This window comes from Panicum virgatum, chromosome 9N (assembly GCF_016808335.1).
Source record: "Panicum virgatum strain AP13 chromosome 9N, P.virgatum_v5, whole genome shotgun sequence".
Lineage (NCBI taxonomy): Eukaryota > Viridiplantae > Streptophyta > Magnoliopsida > Poales > Poaceae > Panicum > Panicum virgatum.
In genome coordinates, this window is record NC_053153.1 from 75909784 (window position 1) to 75928526 (window position 18743).

Consider the following 18743-nt stretch of genomic DNA (forward strand, 5'->3'; position numbering starts at 1 on the left):
CAATGTTCACCTAAACACGCTAACCGCTCAGTGCTGGACTATGTATAGCGTGTAAATTGTGTACACGGTATTACACGTCTATGTACTATATCGACAAACATAAGTATGGTAACATGCATTTATGCTTAAAAATAACAATAACAATAATAAGTTAAAAATAATTTCAAGTGAGAATGACTATTAGAGAGTTTTGATCCACTTTGCGTGAATTAAAATTGAATTTTCAAACATGACCTTTGAACGATATGTTCTTTCTCCCAAAACTGCATGTTACTTGCTCGTTTAGACGTTTTTCCATGACGTGTAGCTCGTGCACGCACATGTAACCCGTGTAATACCGTGTCACATGTAATATACTGTTTATGGTTTAAACTGCACGCCTACCCAAGTAAGTTTACATGCCATGTACACGGTCCGTGTAGGCGAACACTTCTAAAAACACCCCCTTAAACTACACGCACTAGTGTCCTTGCACGCGCCTAATTAATAAATAATTTTCTTTTGAGCATACTTGTACGATAGAACTAACTAGGAAGTCCTACGTTGTTTACTTTCCTCAAATATGTGGTGTTTATAATGAAACTCTAAACGTCATATATTTGGTAATGGAGATAGTTTATGTTCCGTACCAATGTTTGAACTCGTGGCTTGCGCTATACTTATGAAACACCGAAATTTAAAGAAAACTCAACGTAACTAAGGGGTGTTTCTACCTTAGATGTGCTATGGGACTAGACATGGGCTAATCAAAGGCTAATGGGCTCCAATAACCATTACTCTCCGTCCTAAAATAAATACAATTATAAGACTGGACCAAATCAATGCATGGTGTGCAATTACGAAAATACGGAATACACCTTATCTTAAGGATCCAGATACTGTCCTGTCTTTTTTGTAAGAAGACTCCGGATACTCTTGTCTTTTATGGTAGTTTGGTCAAAGTAGCAATTTTTTGCGGGACAAATTTTAAATTTTAGATGTGCAATTATTTTGGATGGAGGAAATAGTCATTATCTATGTAATTATATCAGCAATTTATCTATTTTTATTAAGTCCTACTTTTTGTGAGAATATTTATTTTTTATTTTATTTTGACAAATTGAAAATATTTATTTAATCCTACTATTTAGTACTGTAAATAAGACCAATCTCAGTGGGAGGGTCATAGAAGTGTCATGAGCATTAAATTTACTGATGTGGCAGAAGAGAGAGAAGGGGGGTGTCATAGAATGTGAGAGGCTCCACCGGCTTGGTTACCTAATTTACAGTATAGGTAACTGTGCGATGACAGTTCCCACTGAGACTGGCCTAAGTGGACTAAATTTAACACTTGGATCCAAACACTCATTTTCTCGTGCCAGGGTCCATGAATGGCATTGTTGCCTGTTCCACCGATGTGGTGTGGTGGTCCCTGGTCCCTACTCGGAGATCCATACCGCTGTTAAAACAGGAAAACAAGAAGGATGATTATGCAAATTCACACAGCGCAATGATTTTTGCTCGTCCATCTTCGTCCCGAACCATCCATCCGTCTCCGCTGCTTGCGATCCAGCAGAATTCCCGGTTGCCGGCCCCCTCCATTGGCGGACCTCCGGCAACGGCAAGCCCCCCGGGCCCCGGCGGCTCAAACCGTCTCTCACGCTCCCCCCCCCCCCCCCCCCCCCCCCATGGGCTCCGTTTCTCTCAAGGGGGCCCCGGAAGATCCAGCTACTCGCGTGCATCCACGTGGCACTGGCAGTCGAGCCGGCTATAAATCCCCCGGCCCGGGCGCTCCTCCCCGATCACACATTCACACCCCAAAGCAGCGCAGCCGCCTCATTCCTCCTCTCCATCCTCCTCTCTCTCTCTCTCGCGCGCCGCTCTTCCCGTTCCGTTCCAGGAGAGCAGTGAGGCGGGTAGTAGTGGTCGGGGAGGGGAGGCAAGATGTTCATCGAGAGCTTCCGCGTGGAGAGCCCGAACGTGCGGTACGGCCCGTCGGAGATCGAGTCGGAGTACCGGTACGACACGACGGAGCTGGTGCACGAGGGCAAGGACGGCGCCTCCCGCTGGGTCGTCCGCCCCAAGTCCGTCAAGTACAACTTCCGGACCAGCACCGCCGTCCCCAAGCTCGGGTACGTACGGACGCCGCAGCCCGGCCTCTCTCGCACCTCTCGTCCCCCTCCTCGCGCCCGGTCAAATCCTCCGTCCAGATCAGCCAGTCGGCGTTCCCATTTCATCGAATCTTTGCTTTGCCTGACGACGACTCGTCGTCGTACGTTGACAGTTACGAACACACTTGCCCGGCCGGATGCGTCGAATCTGCTGGATCTTGAATTCCGATGGTGCTCCGAGGTTTCCATTTTTGGCCCCGTTTAGTTCCCAAAATTGTTTCGTACTGTACCCGTCACATCGAATCTTTCGACACATACATGAAATATTAAATATAGTTGAAAAAAATAACTAATTATACAGTTTGACTGATTTTCACGAGATGAATCTAACGATGTTAATTAATCCATAATTGGACATTAATTGGCAAATAACAACGAAAGTGATACAGTGTCAAAACTCAAACTTTTTCGCGAACTAAACGGCGCCTTTGTTTCCGTTCTCGCCCGTATTTTTCAGGGTTCGTTTTCGTCGCAGGACGCCTCGTCGAGAGAAACATTTCAAGAGGCCAAGCCCTTGTTTAGTTTAGTTGCCTCTAACATTCCAAAATTTTATAAGATTCTCCATCACATCGAATTTTTAAATGCATGCATGAAGTATTAAATATAACTAAACAAAATAACTAATTACACAATTTGTCTGTAATTTACAAAACGAATTTTTTGAGCCTAGTTAACCCATGATCGGATAATAATTATCAAATACAAATAAATGCTACAGTACTAAAATTCTAAAAGTTTTTACAACTAAATAAGGGCCAAATTAAAATTGCGTTGTCGCATCGCCGCGACCAGTGATGCAACGTCCCTTTCATCTGAACTTTGCCTTAGTTTTTGCCCTGTGCACGTGAGCTGGTTGCAATCTGTTTGTGCGAGATCCGAGTCCAGCTGGGACGACGAGCGGCGCACAAAACTCCTCACATAGTATACTTGCAAGTGTGCGGAACCAGATGCTGCCATCTTGAACACTTTGTTTTCTTCCTGTTCCTCCTTTGCATGTTTGGCTACGTGCAATCGTCGTGTTACAGTGTATTAGTCACCACTTGTCCGACAGAAGATGCTGATTTCTGTCGGATGTTGTGTGGTGGTGCAGGGTGATGCTCGTGGGGTGGGGCGGCAACAACGGGTCCACGCTGACGGCTGGGGTCATCGCCAACAGGGAGTGAGTGCTCGTTCACCATTGCTTCCCGTTCCTGCGTGATTCCGTGCCCTGAAACCTGAACTTGCTGGTCCTGTTTCAGGGGGATCTCATGGGCGACCAAGGACAAGGTGCAGCAAGCCAACTACTTCGGCTCCCTCACTCAGGCCTCCACCATCAGGGTTGGCAGCTACAACGGGGAGGAGATCTACGCGCCGTTCAAGAGCCTCCTGCCCATGGTAATCTAATATTGCTGCAGTCTTGTTTTACTCAAAGCAAATACGCATGCAGAACAAGGCATATTCCGATGGTGCTAGTTGGTGTTATACAATAAACCTCTCTTTAAGGCCACTGGTTCTGAAGTGAAAGGAATTTTAATCTTTGCATAAACAAACAAAGGTTCTGTCGTTCTGATTATCTGAAAGGGATGCTAAACTTATTAAACAAATAAAGGTTCTGATTTCCTGAAAGGAATGTTAAACTTTGCATAACAAAAAGGTAAAGTCTTGTAAAAAAAGGCGTTAAAAAAGTAAGGCTGTGCCATATTGTGATCCTACTTGTGCAGGCCAAAAGGTTGTGGGTCAGTTGAAAGGTTCCATCATTTTTGGACTGGATAATTATTGCCCTGTTCATTAGTCCGGCAACACTGATGTCACTGATAGGTTGCAGATTTGCAAAATTTGTATACCTTCCTGCCATGAATGATTAAGGTGAACTTGTTTTCAGGTAAACCCTGATGACATTGTGTTCGGAGGCTGGGACATCAGCAACATGAACCTGGCCGATGCCATGACAAGGGCCAAGGTGCTGGACATTGACCTGCAGAAGCAGCTCAGGCCCTACATGGAGTCCATGGTGCCACTCCCCGGCATCTATGATCCGGACTTCATCGCAGCAAACCAGGGTTCTCGTGCCAACAATGTCATCAAGGGCACCAAGAAAGAGCAGGTTGACCAGATCATCAAGGACATCAGGTATACAGACATGAATGCTAATGTGCTTCTGTATAATTAACAGAAGTGAGTTACACTCAGGTGAACGGAAAAAACAAAGGAACAATACTCCAAGCTGGAGGCAACTACACGGAGAGCCCTCTCCTTTTAGTCTTACAGGGAGAGCCCTCAAACTTTCTTAAAATAGAAAGTATAATCCCACCAGATTTCCAAAAATAGAAAGTTTATTATTTTTATCTTCAAAATAATTTTATAACCTAGTGTTAAGAAAGTAACTTTCTACTCCGTGAAAATTACAAAAAGTAACTTCATAATACATTAATACAACAAAAAGTAACTTTTATGATCCGTGCCTTTATTAAGAAAAGTAACTTTTATATTTCGTGAAAGTTAAAAAAACAATATTGTAGTATACAGATTTTAGAAAAAGTAACTTTCTGGGTTTGGACATAAAGTAGCATACCAATAGTATACATGATAAATTGTATGAAGTAACTTGGGACTTGTTTATATGGTAGAGGAAGTAAGATTTATTTTCGAAAAAGTAACTTTTATACTTGGTGAAAGTTAAATAAAAAGTAACATTGTAGTACAATATTTTTTAGAAAAAGTAACATTCTGGTTCGTGACAGAAAGTAACTTGCTAATAGTATATATGGTATGAAATAACTTGCAACTTGTTTATATGGCAGAGGAAGTAAGATTTGTCTTCGAAAAAGTAACATCACCACTTTGAGCAAAACATAGTCATGTGAGATCTTATTTTGAAGCTCTAGATAAAACAAACAGAATGATATAATCGGATTTTGATTTGCATATGTGGTTGTAGGACTATATATTTTTTTAACTTGCACCGGATCACTTGCACCATGTCACGTGGCTGCCCGCAGGGATTGCTTTCCGAGCTCACGGACCAGAAGCCATGTCATGTCAGAGAGGCATAATTGCTTTTTCCATTTTCGGTGCATGTATAGTTGCTAAATATAGTAACTAGTAAGGCTCGCGATAAGGTCAAGTGGAGAGTCCTCTTCGTGTAGCTTTTCCGATACTCCAAACATGGTGCATGTGAACCATGATAGGGACTTTGCTTATAACAGAACATATCTCTTAACTGACGGGATAAAACTTTCTATGGCGTGCATGCTAAAAAATGTCTCACAGTACAGTCTAAACTCTAAAGTAGTGACGTTTTATGAATGAATTATACAGCAGTCACTGACACTTCCATGAGGACTCAAGAGAGTTGAAAGTACGGTCAACATAAGCAGTGTTATCATAGTTGATGATGTTATTTGGTGCATATGGTTTGAGGATATAGATTAACAGGGGTAAAGCAAAATGGTTCACTGGTATAAGTAATCCCTTACAAAAGCTATGGCTTATGTGGCTAATGAAACAGGGAGTTCAAGGAGAAGAACAAGGTTGACAAGGTAGTTGTGCTTTGGACTGCAAACACTGAAAGGTACAGCAATGTCTGTGCTGGTCTCAACGACACAGTGGAGAACCTCCTGGCATCTGTAGACAAGAACGAGGCGGAGATCTCACCGTCGACGTTGTATGCCATTGCCTGTGTCATGGAGGGTGTACCATTCATCAATGGAAGCCCCCAGAACACCTTTGTGCCTGGTGTGTAGTCTGCTGTCTGCAAAGTTTTCTATGGTTTGTCAATTCTGTTTCATGGCTTATACTAGTTTCTTGTGTGCAGGGCTGATTGACCTTGCTATCAAGAACAACTGCTTGATTGGAGGTGATGATTTCAAGAGTGGACAGACCAAGATGAAGTCTGTTTTGGTTGACTTCCTTGTTGGTGCTGGAATTAAGGTACAAATATCAGCCAAACCTAATATCTCTCTTATATTAAGTTGACAAGCTGTTTATGGCAAATACCATCTTTACAATATTTTTTTGTTTATGATCTTGCAGCCCACCTCAATTGTGAGCTACAACCACTTGGGAAACAACGATGGCATGAACCTGTCTGCCCCTCAAACATTCCGGTCCAAGGAGATCTCCAAGAGCAATGTAGTGGATGACATGGTCTCAAGCAACGCTATCCTTTATGAGCCCGGCGAGCATCCTGATCACGTTGTTGTGATCAAGGTTCGTCAGCTAATCGTCCACCCTGTGCAGAGTGCAGACATATAGCTATAAAAAAGTTTAGATTTTGTTCTGAGACTTGCCACACCTAATTGCAGTATGTGCCGTACGTTGGGGACAGCAAGAGAGCCATGGATGAGTACACCTCTGAGATCTTCATGGGCGGCAAGAACACCATCGTTCTGCACAACACCTGCGAGGACTCGCTCCTCGCCGCACCAATCATTCTTGATCTGGTGCTCCTGGCTGAGCTCAGCACCAGGATTCAGCTAAAAGCTGAGGGAGAGGTAAAAGCTCTCTCTACAGACTGAATGATCCCGTGTCAGGTGCTCCAGCATTTCACACCATCTGATCTATGTTTCCTCTGGTTCAGGAGAAGTTCCACTCCTTCCACCCAGTGGCCACCATCCTGAGCTACCTCACCAAGGCACCCCTGGTAAGCTCTCAGTCTCGTGCATTCTGGCATCGCTTCGCATCATTTTCCTCAATAATCGAAGCACTAACCGTCCTGTGCAAACTAAACAACAGGTTCCCCCCGGCACGCCGGTGGTGAATGCCCTGGCGAAGCAGAGGGCGATGCTGGAGAACATCATGAGAGCCTGCATCGGGCTGGCCCCCGAGAACAACATGATCCTGGAGTACAAGTGAGCGCTGCGGCTATGCAGCAGGGGGCGCCTACTGGAAGGGAACAAGAAAGGCGAGACTAGCTGTGGGACTGGTGTTGGCTTCTCGTTTGTTTTTTTGCGTTCTTTCCTGCTCATTGTTGTACACTTTTGTAAGGGTTTGCTCGTCAGGTCGTGATTATCAGGGCTCTGCTATTAGCGGCACGAACCCTGAAACTGTGTCGTATGATAATGTGCTGAGGATGCTAGTTGCCCTCTGTATTCCTAAGGGATTCCTACAAGTGTTCGTTGCAAATATGTGTTCGTCCCATCCGTGACTCTTGCGAAGTGTTCCCCCCATGTCTTCCGTCACAATTCCATGGTGTAAAAATGCTGCCAAGTCCGGCTCCTGCCATCCGCGAAACAGACTGTCCTACCTTGCCTGTTCACAAATTTTGCTGGGGATGAGGGAACAAAATCTCTAGACCGTATACATCGCAATAAAAAAAGGAAACCGCGGCGAGAAACAAACGCGTCTTTTTTTTAAAAAAAAAAAGAAATTGCCGGTTGAAAAGGAAGCTTAGGCTGGCCCCCGGTTGGCCCTACTCTTCCCATATATATTGGGCACGCTAGCTACTGAACGTCACCGCGAGGGCAACAATCCAAGCAGCGTCACCGTAGCCGCCATGCCTAAGCGGGTGCAGAAGATCTTCGCCGTCCTGGCGTTGCTGCTCGGTGCCACGGCCACCGTCGTGGAATCAAGTAAGCTCACCGTACGCTGCATCTCATGAAGTTTTCACTGAACAGCGTTCCACATCATCGATCTGAAGACTTGCATCTGTGTGTTTGTCCCCGTTGCTGCAGGTGTCTTCACCTCCGCGGTGTACTCCGCCGCAAGGGCGTTCCACTTCCACCATCGCCGCGCCGTGTCGGCCGCCCAGCCCACCGCCGGCCAGTCGATCTCGCCCGTGCAGCCGCCGAGCGCGCAGCCGCCTTCTAGTTCTAGCCCCGTCGTGGCGCCTGTGCCGTCGTTGTCGCAGCAACCGGCTCCGTCTCCGCTCATGGCCGTCGCACCGGCACCGGCGCCGGTGACGCCGGTGCTCTCCCCCGCGACGGCACCCGCGCCGGCCCCCAGCACGCCGTCGCCCGCAATTCCAGCGCCGCCGACGCCCGGTACGTGCGCGACGCCACGGTGCTACACTCTTTTTTCCCCGTGCACCGCGTAAGTTCGTTCGGTTGATTGGGCCCGCCAGGCCCCGTGGGCTTATCTTGTGCCATAGAATTGGCCCAGTACGGCCCATTCGCAGTTTTTATCTTTGTATTTTTCTAGATCGCTTCCCTTTTATAAATCCTGTAGCTAACGTCGCATTCTGATGCGTAAGCCTAACTCTGATGCTTAACAATCTGTTCGTGCAGCCCCAGCAGCAGTGGCCCCCGTGATTCAGTCTCCAGAGCCACCTGGTAAGCCGTGACCATTAGCTCCGAGTCAGTGTAGTTTGAATTGGTGACCTTGCGCTGAATCGCATCACGAACTGAATTGGAAATCAGTAGTGGCTTGCTGGCTTCAGGCTAACGCGTTTCGCCGTCGTGGCGTGCAGCCCCAGCTCCGGTGATCCCGTCGCCACCAAGCCCAAGTGCAGCTCTAGCGCCGGCCACACCGAATCCAGCTCCGACGCCGACCACGCCGCCATCTACCCTGGGCTCCGGCTCCGCGCCACCAGCGGACGACCCTACTTCCGGCGCCGCCGGTCTGGCTGCCTCCACGGGAGCCGCGCTGGTATGCGCCGCCGCCGCCATCGCTCTAAGCTAGGCATGCATTTCCCGAATCTCCTATACAACCAGTAGCAATATCATCATATGGAATTAGTAGTGTGCTATTATTTGTTCTTCTCGATTCGTCACTAGTTGTTTCTACTGTGGTTGTCAGTAGATTCATCTGACACCACTACGGTCTACGGAACACTAGATGTGCGAACACCTTGATCGTATTTGTTGCTCTATATGACATCGAATTTGGTCTGTTTCGTTTTGATCTGGAGTGCACTTGACTTTTGTGCCGGCGACGTGTTGTTTAGCCTGACCGTGGATCGTGACGTGAGCACTTGTCTCAAGGCCGAGTCGGTCGTTGGGGTTCAGAGACACGCACGAAAAGAAGGGTTTTTGAGGTGGGCGTGCGCCACCTTGTTGTGTGGACTTTGGTCCCAGCCACGGGCCACGACTCGTGGTGGATTCCATTGCCCGTGCCGTCGTGCGCCTTCTCTTTTAGTCTCCTCCCCCATTCCATGGCGCCCACCACTAATCTTTCCAAAAGCTAGCTCTAGGCCACTTTCTCATCGCCGGTGTCCCCTGCACCGCTCGCTCAACTAGTTCTCCTCTCTACTGTGCGTGGCGGTTTGCGACGCCCCTTGCAGCCACAGAATGGAGAGAGAGAGAGAGAGAGAGAGAGAGAGAGAGAGAGAGAGAGAGAGAGAGAGAGAGAGAGAGAGAGAGAGAGAGAGAGTTCTTGCCATAATCCCGTGGAATCATGATCCTTTTTGAAAGCGGAAAAATTTCGCACAGCTCAGCCGCAACGCGCCTCATCATTTCAGACGCACCGCCGCTCGGGGAAAAAAAGGAGCAGCAAAAAACATATCCGCAGCAACCCTTGGCTTTGTTTAATCGCCAGCTCGATGCAGCACTCTATCAGCGATCCTACACTGCTGCTGCTATCGATCACAGCCACCAGCTAAAGCCTGCGAAGACATCGCAGTGATCCGTGGCCACTGGCCCTACTGCACACCGTGCGCAAGCGCCAAGTGGTGTGCAACTACACTACCCGTGCGGCCACTGCCCCCACCTCTCCGTCATCTGCCAGCGGCGAGACACCAACCAAACTCCCCACTCTAGTGCCGTCTGCCGTGTGCTGACCCCCGAGGCGGCGGCGGGCCGGCGGCAGCAGTCCGTCTCCACATAAACGCGTGCACCCCATCGTCGTTCCCACGCCACATTGCGCGAACACGACCAAATCCCCCGCTAGTGCCAGTGCGTCTACAAGTAGCAGTCGCGACCACTAGTCGCGCCGCTCCCACGCACTGCACCAACACGAGAGCATCAACATCAAGTCGGCAGGAGCAGCTGCTAGAGAACGACGGCCATGGCGCGGTCGCCATGCCTGCTGGCCCTCGCGCTCGCGGTGCTTTTAGTAGCCGCCGCCGCGCGCGTCTACGGCGCCACGGCCGCGCCGGTGCCGGCGCCAGCGCCGGCGGCGGACTGCATGGACGCGCTGGTGAGCCTCGCGGGGTGCCTGAGCTACGTGCAGGAGGGGAGCACGGTGGCGACGCCCGACCCGACCTGCTGCTCGGGGCTCCGGACGTGGTGCGCGGCGAGGTGGCCTGCCTCTGCCAGGTGTTCCAGGGCGGCCAGAACCTCGGCATCTCGCTCAACATGACCAAGGCGCTGCAGCTGCCCGCCGCCTGCAAGGTCAAGACGCCGCCCGTCAGCAAGTGCCACGGTACCTCCTCGCGCTGTTCCTTATTAGCCTCTGCAACCGTGCAGCTGTGCGATGGTTTGACTGATGGATGATCTCGGTCTTGCTGTTGCCAATGCAGTATCTGTTCCTGGTGTGCCCAGCGCGTCTCCAGGTACGTTTTGGTTTCTTCATTACCATGCTCTCGTTGGCCTCCGTTCCGAGTATAGAAAGCCTGACGAAGATTCCAGTACTAGGCGACTTGTCTTTACTCAGCAAATCTGCAAATTAAGCATCCTTTTGCATCTGATGAGGCGATTTATTTCATGACTTCTTAATAGAAACTTTCCAAGAACTCGGCCTTTGTGTTTCAGGCGACTAACAAACTGTCTTTCACGCTGTTTTAGTTCTCGCTCCATCGGCCGGAGCCCCATTCTTCAGCCAGTCGCCGTTGTCGCCAGCTCCTTCGGGGTCACCGGTAGCGGCAGGAACCGGGATCGCCACCAGCACTCCGGCTCCCTCCCCGGCGCGTTCTGGCGCGGCCAGCCTCCCGGCATCATGGCAGAGCTTCTTCACCATGGCAGCTGCTGCCTCGGCTCTGCTCGTGTACTGCATCTTCTGAGCTGGGCTCACCTGATATGCTTATCACTTCAGCCCGTGCACTCCCGAGATGTATCTTGTGAGAGTTCCCATTTCGTTTTGCACCTCTTTTAGACGTGCATTGTTCATGGATTTCATTGCTACGCACAATAATAATGTTACAAGTCACGAGTGGATTCCTTCTGCCGAAGGGCATCAAGTTGCATAAAATTCACTGAACGGGGGCCGTGCCTAAAGAGATACACTGACACAATCTTTTTTTTATGTATAACTGTATACACGTTTGGCTTAGCGTAAGCCAGGTCTGTGGCTCATGGCGCACAAAATGCTCATGGGCATTTGCTAGCGCGTGCAGCTGTAGCAAAAACTCGGGCTGCACTGAACTTTCGGGTGCTTGTTTTATAGTTTAAACTTCAGATTTCCGAACAATAGATACAACGACTGTTACATCATCCAGCTTGCCTCCGGAGTAACCCAAGTACCCAGCATCGAGAGCAGCGTCCGAAAATGGGCTACTTCCAAATCCACGCCGCCCCACCTCCTTTGCTCTAGCAACCAGGAGCTCGGCGATCTCCTGCAATGGTTCGAAAAATGGTTCGTGTCAGGATCATTCTTGCCTGTCAGTTGTTTTTCCTATGTGGGGTGTTCGTTGGGTTCCTGTTCCACTGCATAACAAAATGCTCATCTGGTTTTGAGTACTGACCGTGGGCTTGAGATCGGCCTCTAAAGATTTGGATACAGTGCCAGCTACTTCTTCCTCGTACACATTGTCGAAAAGCCCATCTGTTGCTGTTACAATCACATCACCTTCTTGTAGATCGATGTCATATTTCTGCCCAGTTAAGAACAACAGTCTGAGTACAACATGTTGATAGAGATTACAAGAGGAATCAATAACATCAGAAAGTGGCATGGCACCTGTACAAGTTTTAAAGGGTCATCACCCTTTTCAATTTGCAATGGGAAATTGAAACCATAAGTCATTGGTTTTGATTTTTCGTGGACCTCTCCATTCCTTATCACAAGAAAACCAGAATCTCCTATATTTGATGCATGTAGGACCTGCAATATCGAATACACATAAGTATATCTAAATTTGAGGATAATACACGCAGATTCAACCATCATGGATATGAAAAAAAAGGGAAGCCAAGTCTCAAGCTTAACCAAAGGACATAATACCTGGCCATCAAAGTGAGCAACTAAAACAGTGGAAGAACCAGGGGACCGTGCTTCATCTGCAGCCTTTGCAAGAACCTCCTCAGTTCTCATCCCTGGTGCGCCTTGGGTTTCTGCTATAACCTTTTTGCAACCATCCATCAGTTCTCTCGCATAAAGTCCAGCATTGATCCCTGAGATAAAAATCCCATCAACAATTAGAGGTGTTCACATTTTGAGAGCAAATTCACAGGTGCTTCAAACTAATGAACCTATAAAGATAAAAAGACACAATGGCCAGAAGTAAACACTGGATGTCATACAGTCTCTCCAACAGCACACATGGACTCTACCTGACCGAGGGACACATTGGAACGGGTCCACCACCACATGTATGAGATACAACAGGCATAGGTGTCTGCAAAATACCTTATTGCGTGTGTGCAATCTTTTTCTTTTAATTCATGCCAGGCCTAATTGTATTCAGGTATAGGTTTGTCACGTTCCTTTAGTTCCCAATCTGACTACAGAATTTCATTTCCTTTTTTTTTTGGCTGCTGGAGAACAGATACAGTAACAAACTGATACACAAAAATGGCATGTTTATTACAATTATTTTGGTCCTGCTGCTATGTTTACCTCCCATGAGTAGTTCTGTTTCTCTAGCAAAACCTATTGAGTCCCTGACCTAACCCACATCCGGCTTAGTTACCAGCAGATTGGATGGCAACTTCACCTATAACTATCAGTCAAGTAACAAAATTCAACTGCCAACTACTACAGATTTGTCAATTTGGCACCTTAAAAGAACTACAGTAGCCATCTCACTAATTTCTGGTGTCATGAAACGTCTGATAGGAAAAGGAATGTAACTATCATCATTTAGGTTTATAGTCAATATCTCATCCCTATCACCTCTGATCATGCTATACGACTTTACATGGACTTCCCAAGTTCCCATGCTTACACTATGACCATTTCATTCTTGCCACAGTAATTGCAACCAGGCAAGTCTGTCACAGTGCATTGTCCAGACTTATTGCATGATGTTTGAGTTCCCAAATCTTTTTTTTATTGTCATGCAAACATTCGCTTCCGATCAAGAGCAATTTTAAAGGGTCTTAAAGTTGTAACATGCAAATAAACTATATCATTTGTGCATGGAATATTATCAACATGATAGTAAGACAATACTCATTAAGGTCTAATGCATTCCCTAAAGTCAACAAACATATTTCATATTTCCCTTGTGTGGTTCCAAATATCTGTTGACGTCAAGTGATGAACTTTAACCATAAATACACCCAGTATGCCAGAAAATTGCTACATTAATTTACAAGGGCACAAACATAGATTCAGCATCTGAAAATGGTAAGGAGTACCACTATTCAAAAGCAAGTACAGTACAACTTAAGGAAAAAGGCATGGTTGGAGTGGAAACATGCTGGGAATGAACTAAAACACAGAATTACAGTGGAGAAGATATTTTTTACCTTCAAATGACCACTGACCAACTCCATCAGCTACACCAAACCAGCCATCGCAAGCTATAAAATATGCATCTTCACCACCAGTAGATACCTGGGAAAATTAACAGGTACAATTTCACAACAAAATAATATCAAGAGAAATACCAAATATCCAATGAGCAAGACAAGAGAAGAGAAGCAACTTTTAATGTTTAGAAACAGTGGCTACACTATTATCAGTATGGAAACCTGTATCTTTTATTTTGTCTCGAAATAAAGAAGCACATGTAAATCAGATGCAGAAGTCATCCCAAATAATTCAGTTCTGGTTGCAGTACCTTTGAAGGATGTGGTAGCATTGCTGCACCTGAAGCCAGAACAAGCGTTGATTTGGGTACTGAAATCATCCTGTGACAAATTGAACAATAAAGTCATATATTTAAATATTTTATAATTCAACACAATATACCAGGGAAAATACAAAACAAATGAGCCGTTCTGACTCTCAATAGAAAGTACAGTACACACAAGCCTTATTTGAATATGTCACTGCAAATATGTGCAACAGAACAAAAACACGTAAAGCAATAAAGCAAAATAATACCTATCAGAGCTCTTTGTTCCTGACGTGCTGTTTTCTCTGGCCACCTTGCAGATTGCTTGATCCTACAAGGGGAGAGAAAGAGTCATACACATCATCCACTAACCCTCATAATTTCGCACCATCTCCGACGAAGTATATCAATATAGCAGCACAAGACAGGTTTAAAAAATCATCTACAGTTTTCCAGAAGGTAACCCATGAAATAAGCACATGCCACCGGATTTGTACATATGAGATAATTGTAAATGGGTGCATACAAGTCACAATGGGTACCATCTCTGTTAGTTGGAGAGTGTTTCCTAGTATAAAAGTGGTCCCTTACTAGGAGATATATATGGCCACATAAAAGTAGATAAATCAGCTACTGACCAGAAGTGATCCAAATCTCTATAACTGCGCAAGGAAAGAGAATGTACACAAAATGCAGGGCAAGTCTGCAACTTGTGGCTCTTCAATCCTCATCATAGAAAATATTCTAGGGTGCTGATTCACAGATAAATTTTCAAATTGCATCATGAAAAAAGAATACATGACAAATATGCTTCTCTGGCCTCAAATATCTCAAGAGAGGAATTTTTACCCATAGTAGCTTAACTCTACAGCTAGCTTAACACTTCAAATGAAACTACAAAAGAAAAGGAATCAACAAAGTACTATATGAAATTTAGCAACGTCGACGAGTAGTGCCTAGTTCCTACAGGAGTTTGCATGAAACACATACCAGTTGAGGGATGGGGGCTCCGTATCCTGCGTCTTGTTCCTCTATACTAGAACCACTCGACTCTGTCTCGACGTCAGTATCAGAATCCTGCGTGATGGAGCCGTCCGAAGCCTCAGAGTCATCCAAACTCGTCTGCATCCTGTCCACTCGGTCTGTGGAACCATTTGAGGCCTCAAGTTCCCCCAAATTAGTCTCCATCCCCTCCACTCTTTCGTTACACAAGATACCAGCCATCTCTGTGGCCTGCTTGGCATCGTCACCATCAGTAGACAAATCTAATTCCCCTCCGGCAAGGCCATTTCTACCATCCACATCATCACTCGGCTGAATTCCAAATCCAGGACTCAAATCCCCATTGGGGAAGCCCACAGCAGTAGAGGTCCCTTTTGGTCCGTCCTGCACCTCTTGTTCACATCCTCGAGCACCTCTGTCCTCTGGCAGAGACCCCTCCACGAGGGAGTTGCCACCAATCGACCTAGTGGCATCCAAACTTGAACTGGCATCTGATGGGGACACCTCAACCAGTGAAATCCCCTCCACTTCACCAGCTTGATCAGAGCCAAAACCCGTACCATCCAGCTTCCGGCCATGGCGTCCCGCCACTGGAGCCCCTAATCTTACGTCCAGAACACCCGGTTCCGCCGATTCGAGCTCGGCGCCATTCTCTGAGCAGAAAACATCCACGCCTCCGGCATCACCGCCGGCGTGACCTCCGGACATATCACCACTCACAGCCTGGCTCTCGGAAACGGCCGATTTTGACCCCGTCAACTCCGCTGCAACGGCGCCTTTGTCATCCAAACCCGGAACTCCCGCCGCCTCCTCTGCACCGCCTGCGTCCAGAGCAGACCAAGCTGAATCGAATCAGGAAACGAAGAAGTAAACCAAGTTAGCAGCAAAATCATCAGCAAGCAGTCAAACAAACGGTGGTTGATATTCCGTTCAACCGCCAAGGCGAGGGGGGGGGGGGGGGGGGGGGCGTTGGTCTTCCGTTTACCGACCACAGCAGGGGTCGGGCGTTCCATTTACCGCCGCGCATAGGCAGAGAACAGCGTCGAGCTGGAAGCTGCGGTGGCGGCGGAGTGAGGGCTTACCGGTGTCACGGCGCGGAACGGCGGAGTCGCGTGGGAGAGATGAACCGGGTCGGAAGTCGAGGACGGCGGCGGTGGCAGGGATCTCATCCATGGCTATTTGCGCGCAAGGGGGACCACGACGGCGCGGAAGGCCGGCTGGAGAGGAGCTCGGACGGGCGGCCGAGTCGGAGGCTTGGATTTGGGGAACCACCACCACCAGCAGCAGCACCAGCAGCAGCAGCAGCAGCAGGCCAAGGGGAATGGCGGCGAGAGTGATGGGGAAGGGGACGGGGGAGGGTGGGGGGAGGCTTAATGGGGAGGGAACGGAGCAGCTTGTGTCTGAGGTTTTGAGGCGGCGGGCTGCGCTGCGGCCGCTCGGACGCCGTCGTTTTCTATGGAGCTCCGCCTCGGTGTAGCGGTGGGGTGAGGTGGGGCCGTGGGGGTTTCCGGCCCATTTCCTCGGGATATATTTCCTTTGGTTCCTTATGACAAAGGGCCTCCCAGAAGTTTGTATTCGGCGGATAGGGCGGTTCTGCCAGCCGGAGCAACCGAGAGGCGCCGATGGGTTGCTTCTGGATGGTCTTGCTTTGCAGCTGCTCGCTGTTATTAGGGTAGTACAGTATTGTTTTTAACCATCTTTGCTGAAATGTTACTATGTTAGAGCAGGTGAAGGTGGTTCATTTTCAGCATACCGTTATTTAAATAATTCTATGCAGATGCAGCAATAAATGTTTCTAGAGTTTCATCCATCAACATTCTTGACGTTGAATAATATAATCAATGCTTACCACTTGATACGTATGACTTTGTCAAGAATGCTGAATGCTCTAGCTACAGACAAATGGTTGAAGTGGAATTGAGCAAAGTTAAAAGAATAAAAAGAGAATATTTGAGGTCGCATCAACCTCTCTGATTTTTACTGCTAGTTATCATCCAATACTTTTTGCTAGTTTGTAGCTGCGTGAGAAGAAGAGTTTTTTTTACTTTACTTTTTCACTAAATCACTCCACCAGCAAGGACTAAAGAAATTAAACAGTGAAATATGTATATGATGGATTTAATTTTCACTTTTCCTATCTACAGTTTATATATGAAGATATGCAGTGGTCAACAAATTCAAACAAGTGTACGTGTGATGCTGATGCGCAATTACATGTCTGAAGGTGGCCGAAGCTGGAAAAGTAACCAATCAGATGAGCACGCGTACAGCGATCCATTGATTAGTCCTCGTTCGCTCTGGCTTGGTCTGGATAATTTGTTGTGGATATCAAAGTTCAACGGCGGCACCGCAGGCGCACGATCCAACTGCCACGTGGGGCCAAGCCCAACCTCGCGGCCATTTAACCCACGTGTCTCCAGCGCCTTCCTTACGTGTCAATGCCATCCCTGTTGCGCCGGCCCCACCTGACAGGATCCTCGACGGCTCGACCGCACCGCGTATGCTGAGGTGAGGCGTGAGGAGGACGCCGGCCGACGCGGAGGATGCGATCGCCAGGAGGGGCGCGTGCGTGTGCGATTAGCGAGACAAGGAGTCGTATCTGTTCGGATAAGGCCCCTAATTATTGGGCCAGGGAAGCAAAGATTTCGCATTGATTATTGCGATGGGCCACTCGAACTCGATTGGGGTATTTTTCTAGAAAATAAATAAAAAACTGGAGAGTTTGGTACGATGATGCAGTGTTCTCCGGTTGATGGATAAGCTCGACCCTCCAAGACAAATCTTGAATCATTCATCCCGTTTTCTTTGATTTTTCAATGCTTCGAGATTTTGCCAGCTGGATCGCTCATCTGGCTGATGTTCTATACGTATTTCAAGTGCAGTGGTCTCTGGGATGATGGGTCGCTGGCTCTGAAGCTAGAGAACACTTTTTTTTAGAGAGAAAATGTGTTCTCTAGCTGGAGAACACTTTGATTAAAATTTTGATTCAATCATAAATATCGGCTCGGTTATCTGTCGGTGGTGCGTGCCTCTGATTGGGATCATCAGATGAAGTGATGAACACTGCAAGCTGAATTGATGGCAGGTCGCATGTACATGTCGTCTGGGCAAGCCGATCAGGTGGCCAGGCTTGTGCAAGGAGAATCCATTTCTGATTTCTGAATTTGTTTTCTCTGGCGGGTAGGGTGCCTGTCAATTCCGGCCTAATCTTGTCAAGATCGGCAAGAGGATCACAAGATTGAACTACTACCTATCTATAAACTAGGCGTCGGTGATGCGATGAAACGGAAACTTTCTTCCTTCCAAGACTTGTGGTATGGTAACAAGATTGAACTACCCAGCCAGGCGTCGGTGACGCTGAAACGAAAATTTTCTTCCTTCCAAGCAAGTCCAACTTGCGGTGCCTGGACTAATCCAATCTAACCGCAACCCTGTATTATTGCAGCTTTCCTGATGAAACCATGGCGACGATGCTGGGAACAGTTTCGAGTCATCAGAAGTTCAGAATGGGTGGACACGAACGACCGATCACACTTGGGCCTCCTCACAGGTCGCGGTGAAGAATAGCATGTGGCTCGGTGCGGTGCAGTAGAAAGCATCGTGCTCATGCTATGATCGATGGCGGCTACCATCAGCGCCTCGAATCAACTTGATGGGGGGTCGATTGGACTGATGCTAGACGGATAACGCAAAAGATTCGGTGGCTATGGCGTGTGGTACAGATTGCGGATGAGGGATGCTGTCCAGTCCCGGTCCCGGGAAGGATGGCCGGACCTGTCGCACTGCTCGCGACGTCG

The 18743-nt window shown here is 47.7% G+C and overlaps 3 protein-coding genes and 1 pseudogene across 4 annotated transcripts; 3 read left to right on the forward strand and 1 right to left on the reverse strand.

The window, feature by feature from the left end:
* Positions 1-1775: 1775 nt before the first annotated feature.
* LOC120688641 (inositol-3-phosphate synthase) lies at positions 1776-7270 on the forward strand. Its single transcript, XM_039971038.1, has 10 exons — positions 1776-2111; positions 3241-3309; positions 3389-3524; positions 4012-4259; positions 5638-5864; positions 5944-6059; positions 6162-6338; positions 6434-6622; positions 6709-6771; positions 6864-7270. Exons 1-10 carry the CDS (start codon positions 1924-1926, stop codon positions 6981-6983), a joined length of 1533 nt encoding a protein of 510 aa, XP_039826972.1. The 5' UTR covers positions 1776-1923; the 3' UTR covers positions 6984-7270.
* A 353-nt stretch (positions 7271-7623) lies between these two features.
* Positions 7624-8409, forward strand: LOC120689361 (vegetative cell wall protein gp1-like). The gene is made up of 3 exons (XM_039971649.1): positions 7624-7699; positions 7802-8110; positions 8354-8409. The coding sequence occupies exons 1-3, from the start codon at positions 7624-7626 to the stop codon at positions 8407-8409; spliced, it is 441 nt and encodes a 146-aa protein (XP_039827583.1).
* A 1347-nt stretch (positions 8410-9756) lies between these two features.
* LOC120688338 lies at positions 9757-11150 on the forward strand (annotated as a pseudogene).
* LOC120688337 (probable protein phosphatase 2C BIPP2C1) lies at positions 11136-16315 on the reverse strand. Of its 2 annotated transcripts, none has more exons than XM_039970618.1 (9): positions 16029-16315; positions 14935-15788; positions 14214-14275; positions 13948-14017; positions 13634-13721; positions 12165-12334; positions 11901-12044; positions 11686-11814; positions 11136-11556 (listed from the first exon to the last, which is right to left on the reverse strand). In XM_039970618.1, the coding sequence occupies exons 1-9, from the start codon at positions 16117-16119 to the stop codon at positions 11389-11391; spliced, it is 1776 nt and encodes a 591-aa protein (XP_039826552.1). In that variant the 5' UTR covers positions 16120-16315; the 3' UTR covers positions 11136-11388. The 2 variants fall into 2 exon arrangements, with proteins under 2 accessions (XP_039826552.1, XP_039826553.1); XM_039970619.1 differs by having other exon boundaries at positions 14935-15767; positions 16029-16302.
* Between the last annotated feature and the right edge of the window lie 2428 nt (positions 16316-18743).

Coding starts and splice junctions, on each gene's coding strand:
- LOC120688641 (XM_039971038.1), top strand. CDS start 1,924: ATGTTCATCGAGAGCTTCCGCGTGGAGAGCCCGAACGTGCGGTACGGC. Junction 4,260..5,637: donor CAGATCATCAAGGACATCAG/GTATACAGACAT, acceptor CTAATGAAACAG/GGAGTTCAAGGAGAAGAACA. Junction 5,865..5,943: donor CCAGAACACCTTTGTGCCTG/GTGTGTAGTCTG, acceptor TCTTGTGTGCAG/GGCTGATTGACCTTGCTATC.
- LOC120689361 (XM_039971649.1), top strand. CDS start 7,624: ATGCCTAAGCGGGTGCAGAAGATCTTCGCCGTCCTGGCGTTGCTGCTC. Junction 7,700..7,801: donor GGCCACCGTCGTGGAATCAA/GTAAGCTCACCG, acceptor CCGTTGCTGCAG/GTGTCTTCACCTCCGCGGTG. Junction 8,111..8,353: donor TCCAGCGCCGCCGACGCCCG/GTACGTGCGCGA, acceptor CTGTTCGTGCAG/CCCCAGCAGCAGTGGCCCCC.
- LOC120688337 (XM_039970618.1), bottom strand. CDS start 16,119: ATGGATGAGATCCCTGCCACCGCCGCCGTCCTCGACTTCCGACCCGGT. Junction 14,018..14,213: donor GGAACAAAGAGCTCTGATAG/GTATTATTTTGC, acceptor AATTTGTCACAG/GATGATTTCAGTACCCAAAT. Junction 11,557..11,685: donor AGGCCGATCTCAAGCCCACG/GTCAGTACTCAA, acceptor GAACCATTGCAG/GAGATCGCCGAGCTCCTGGT.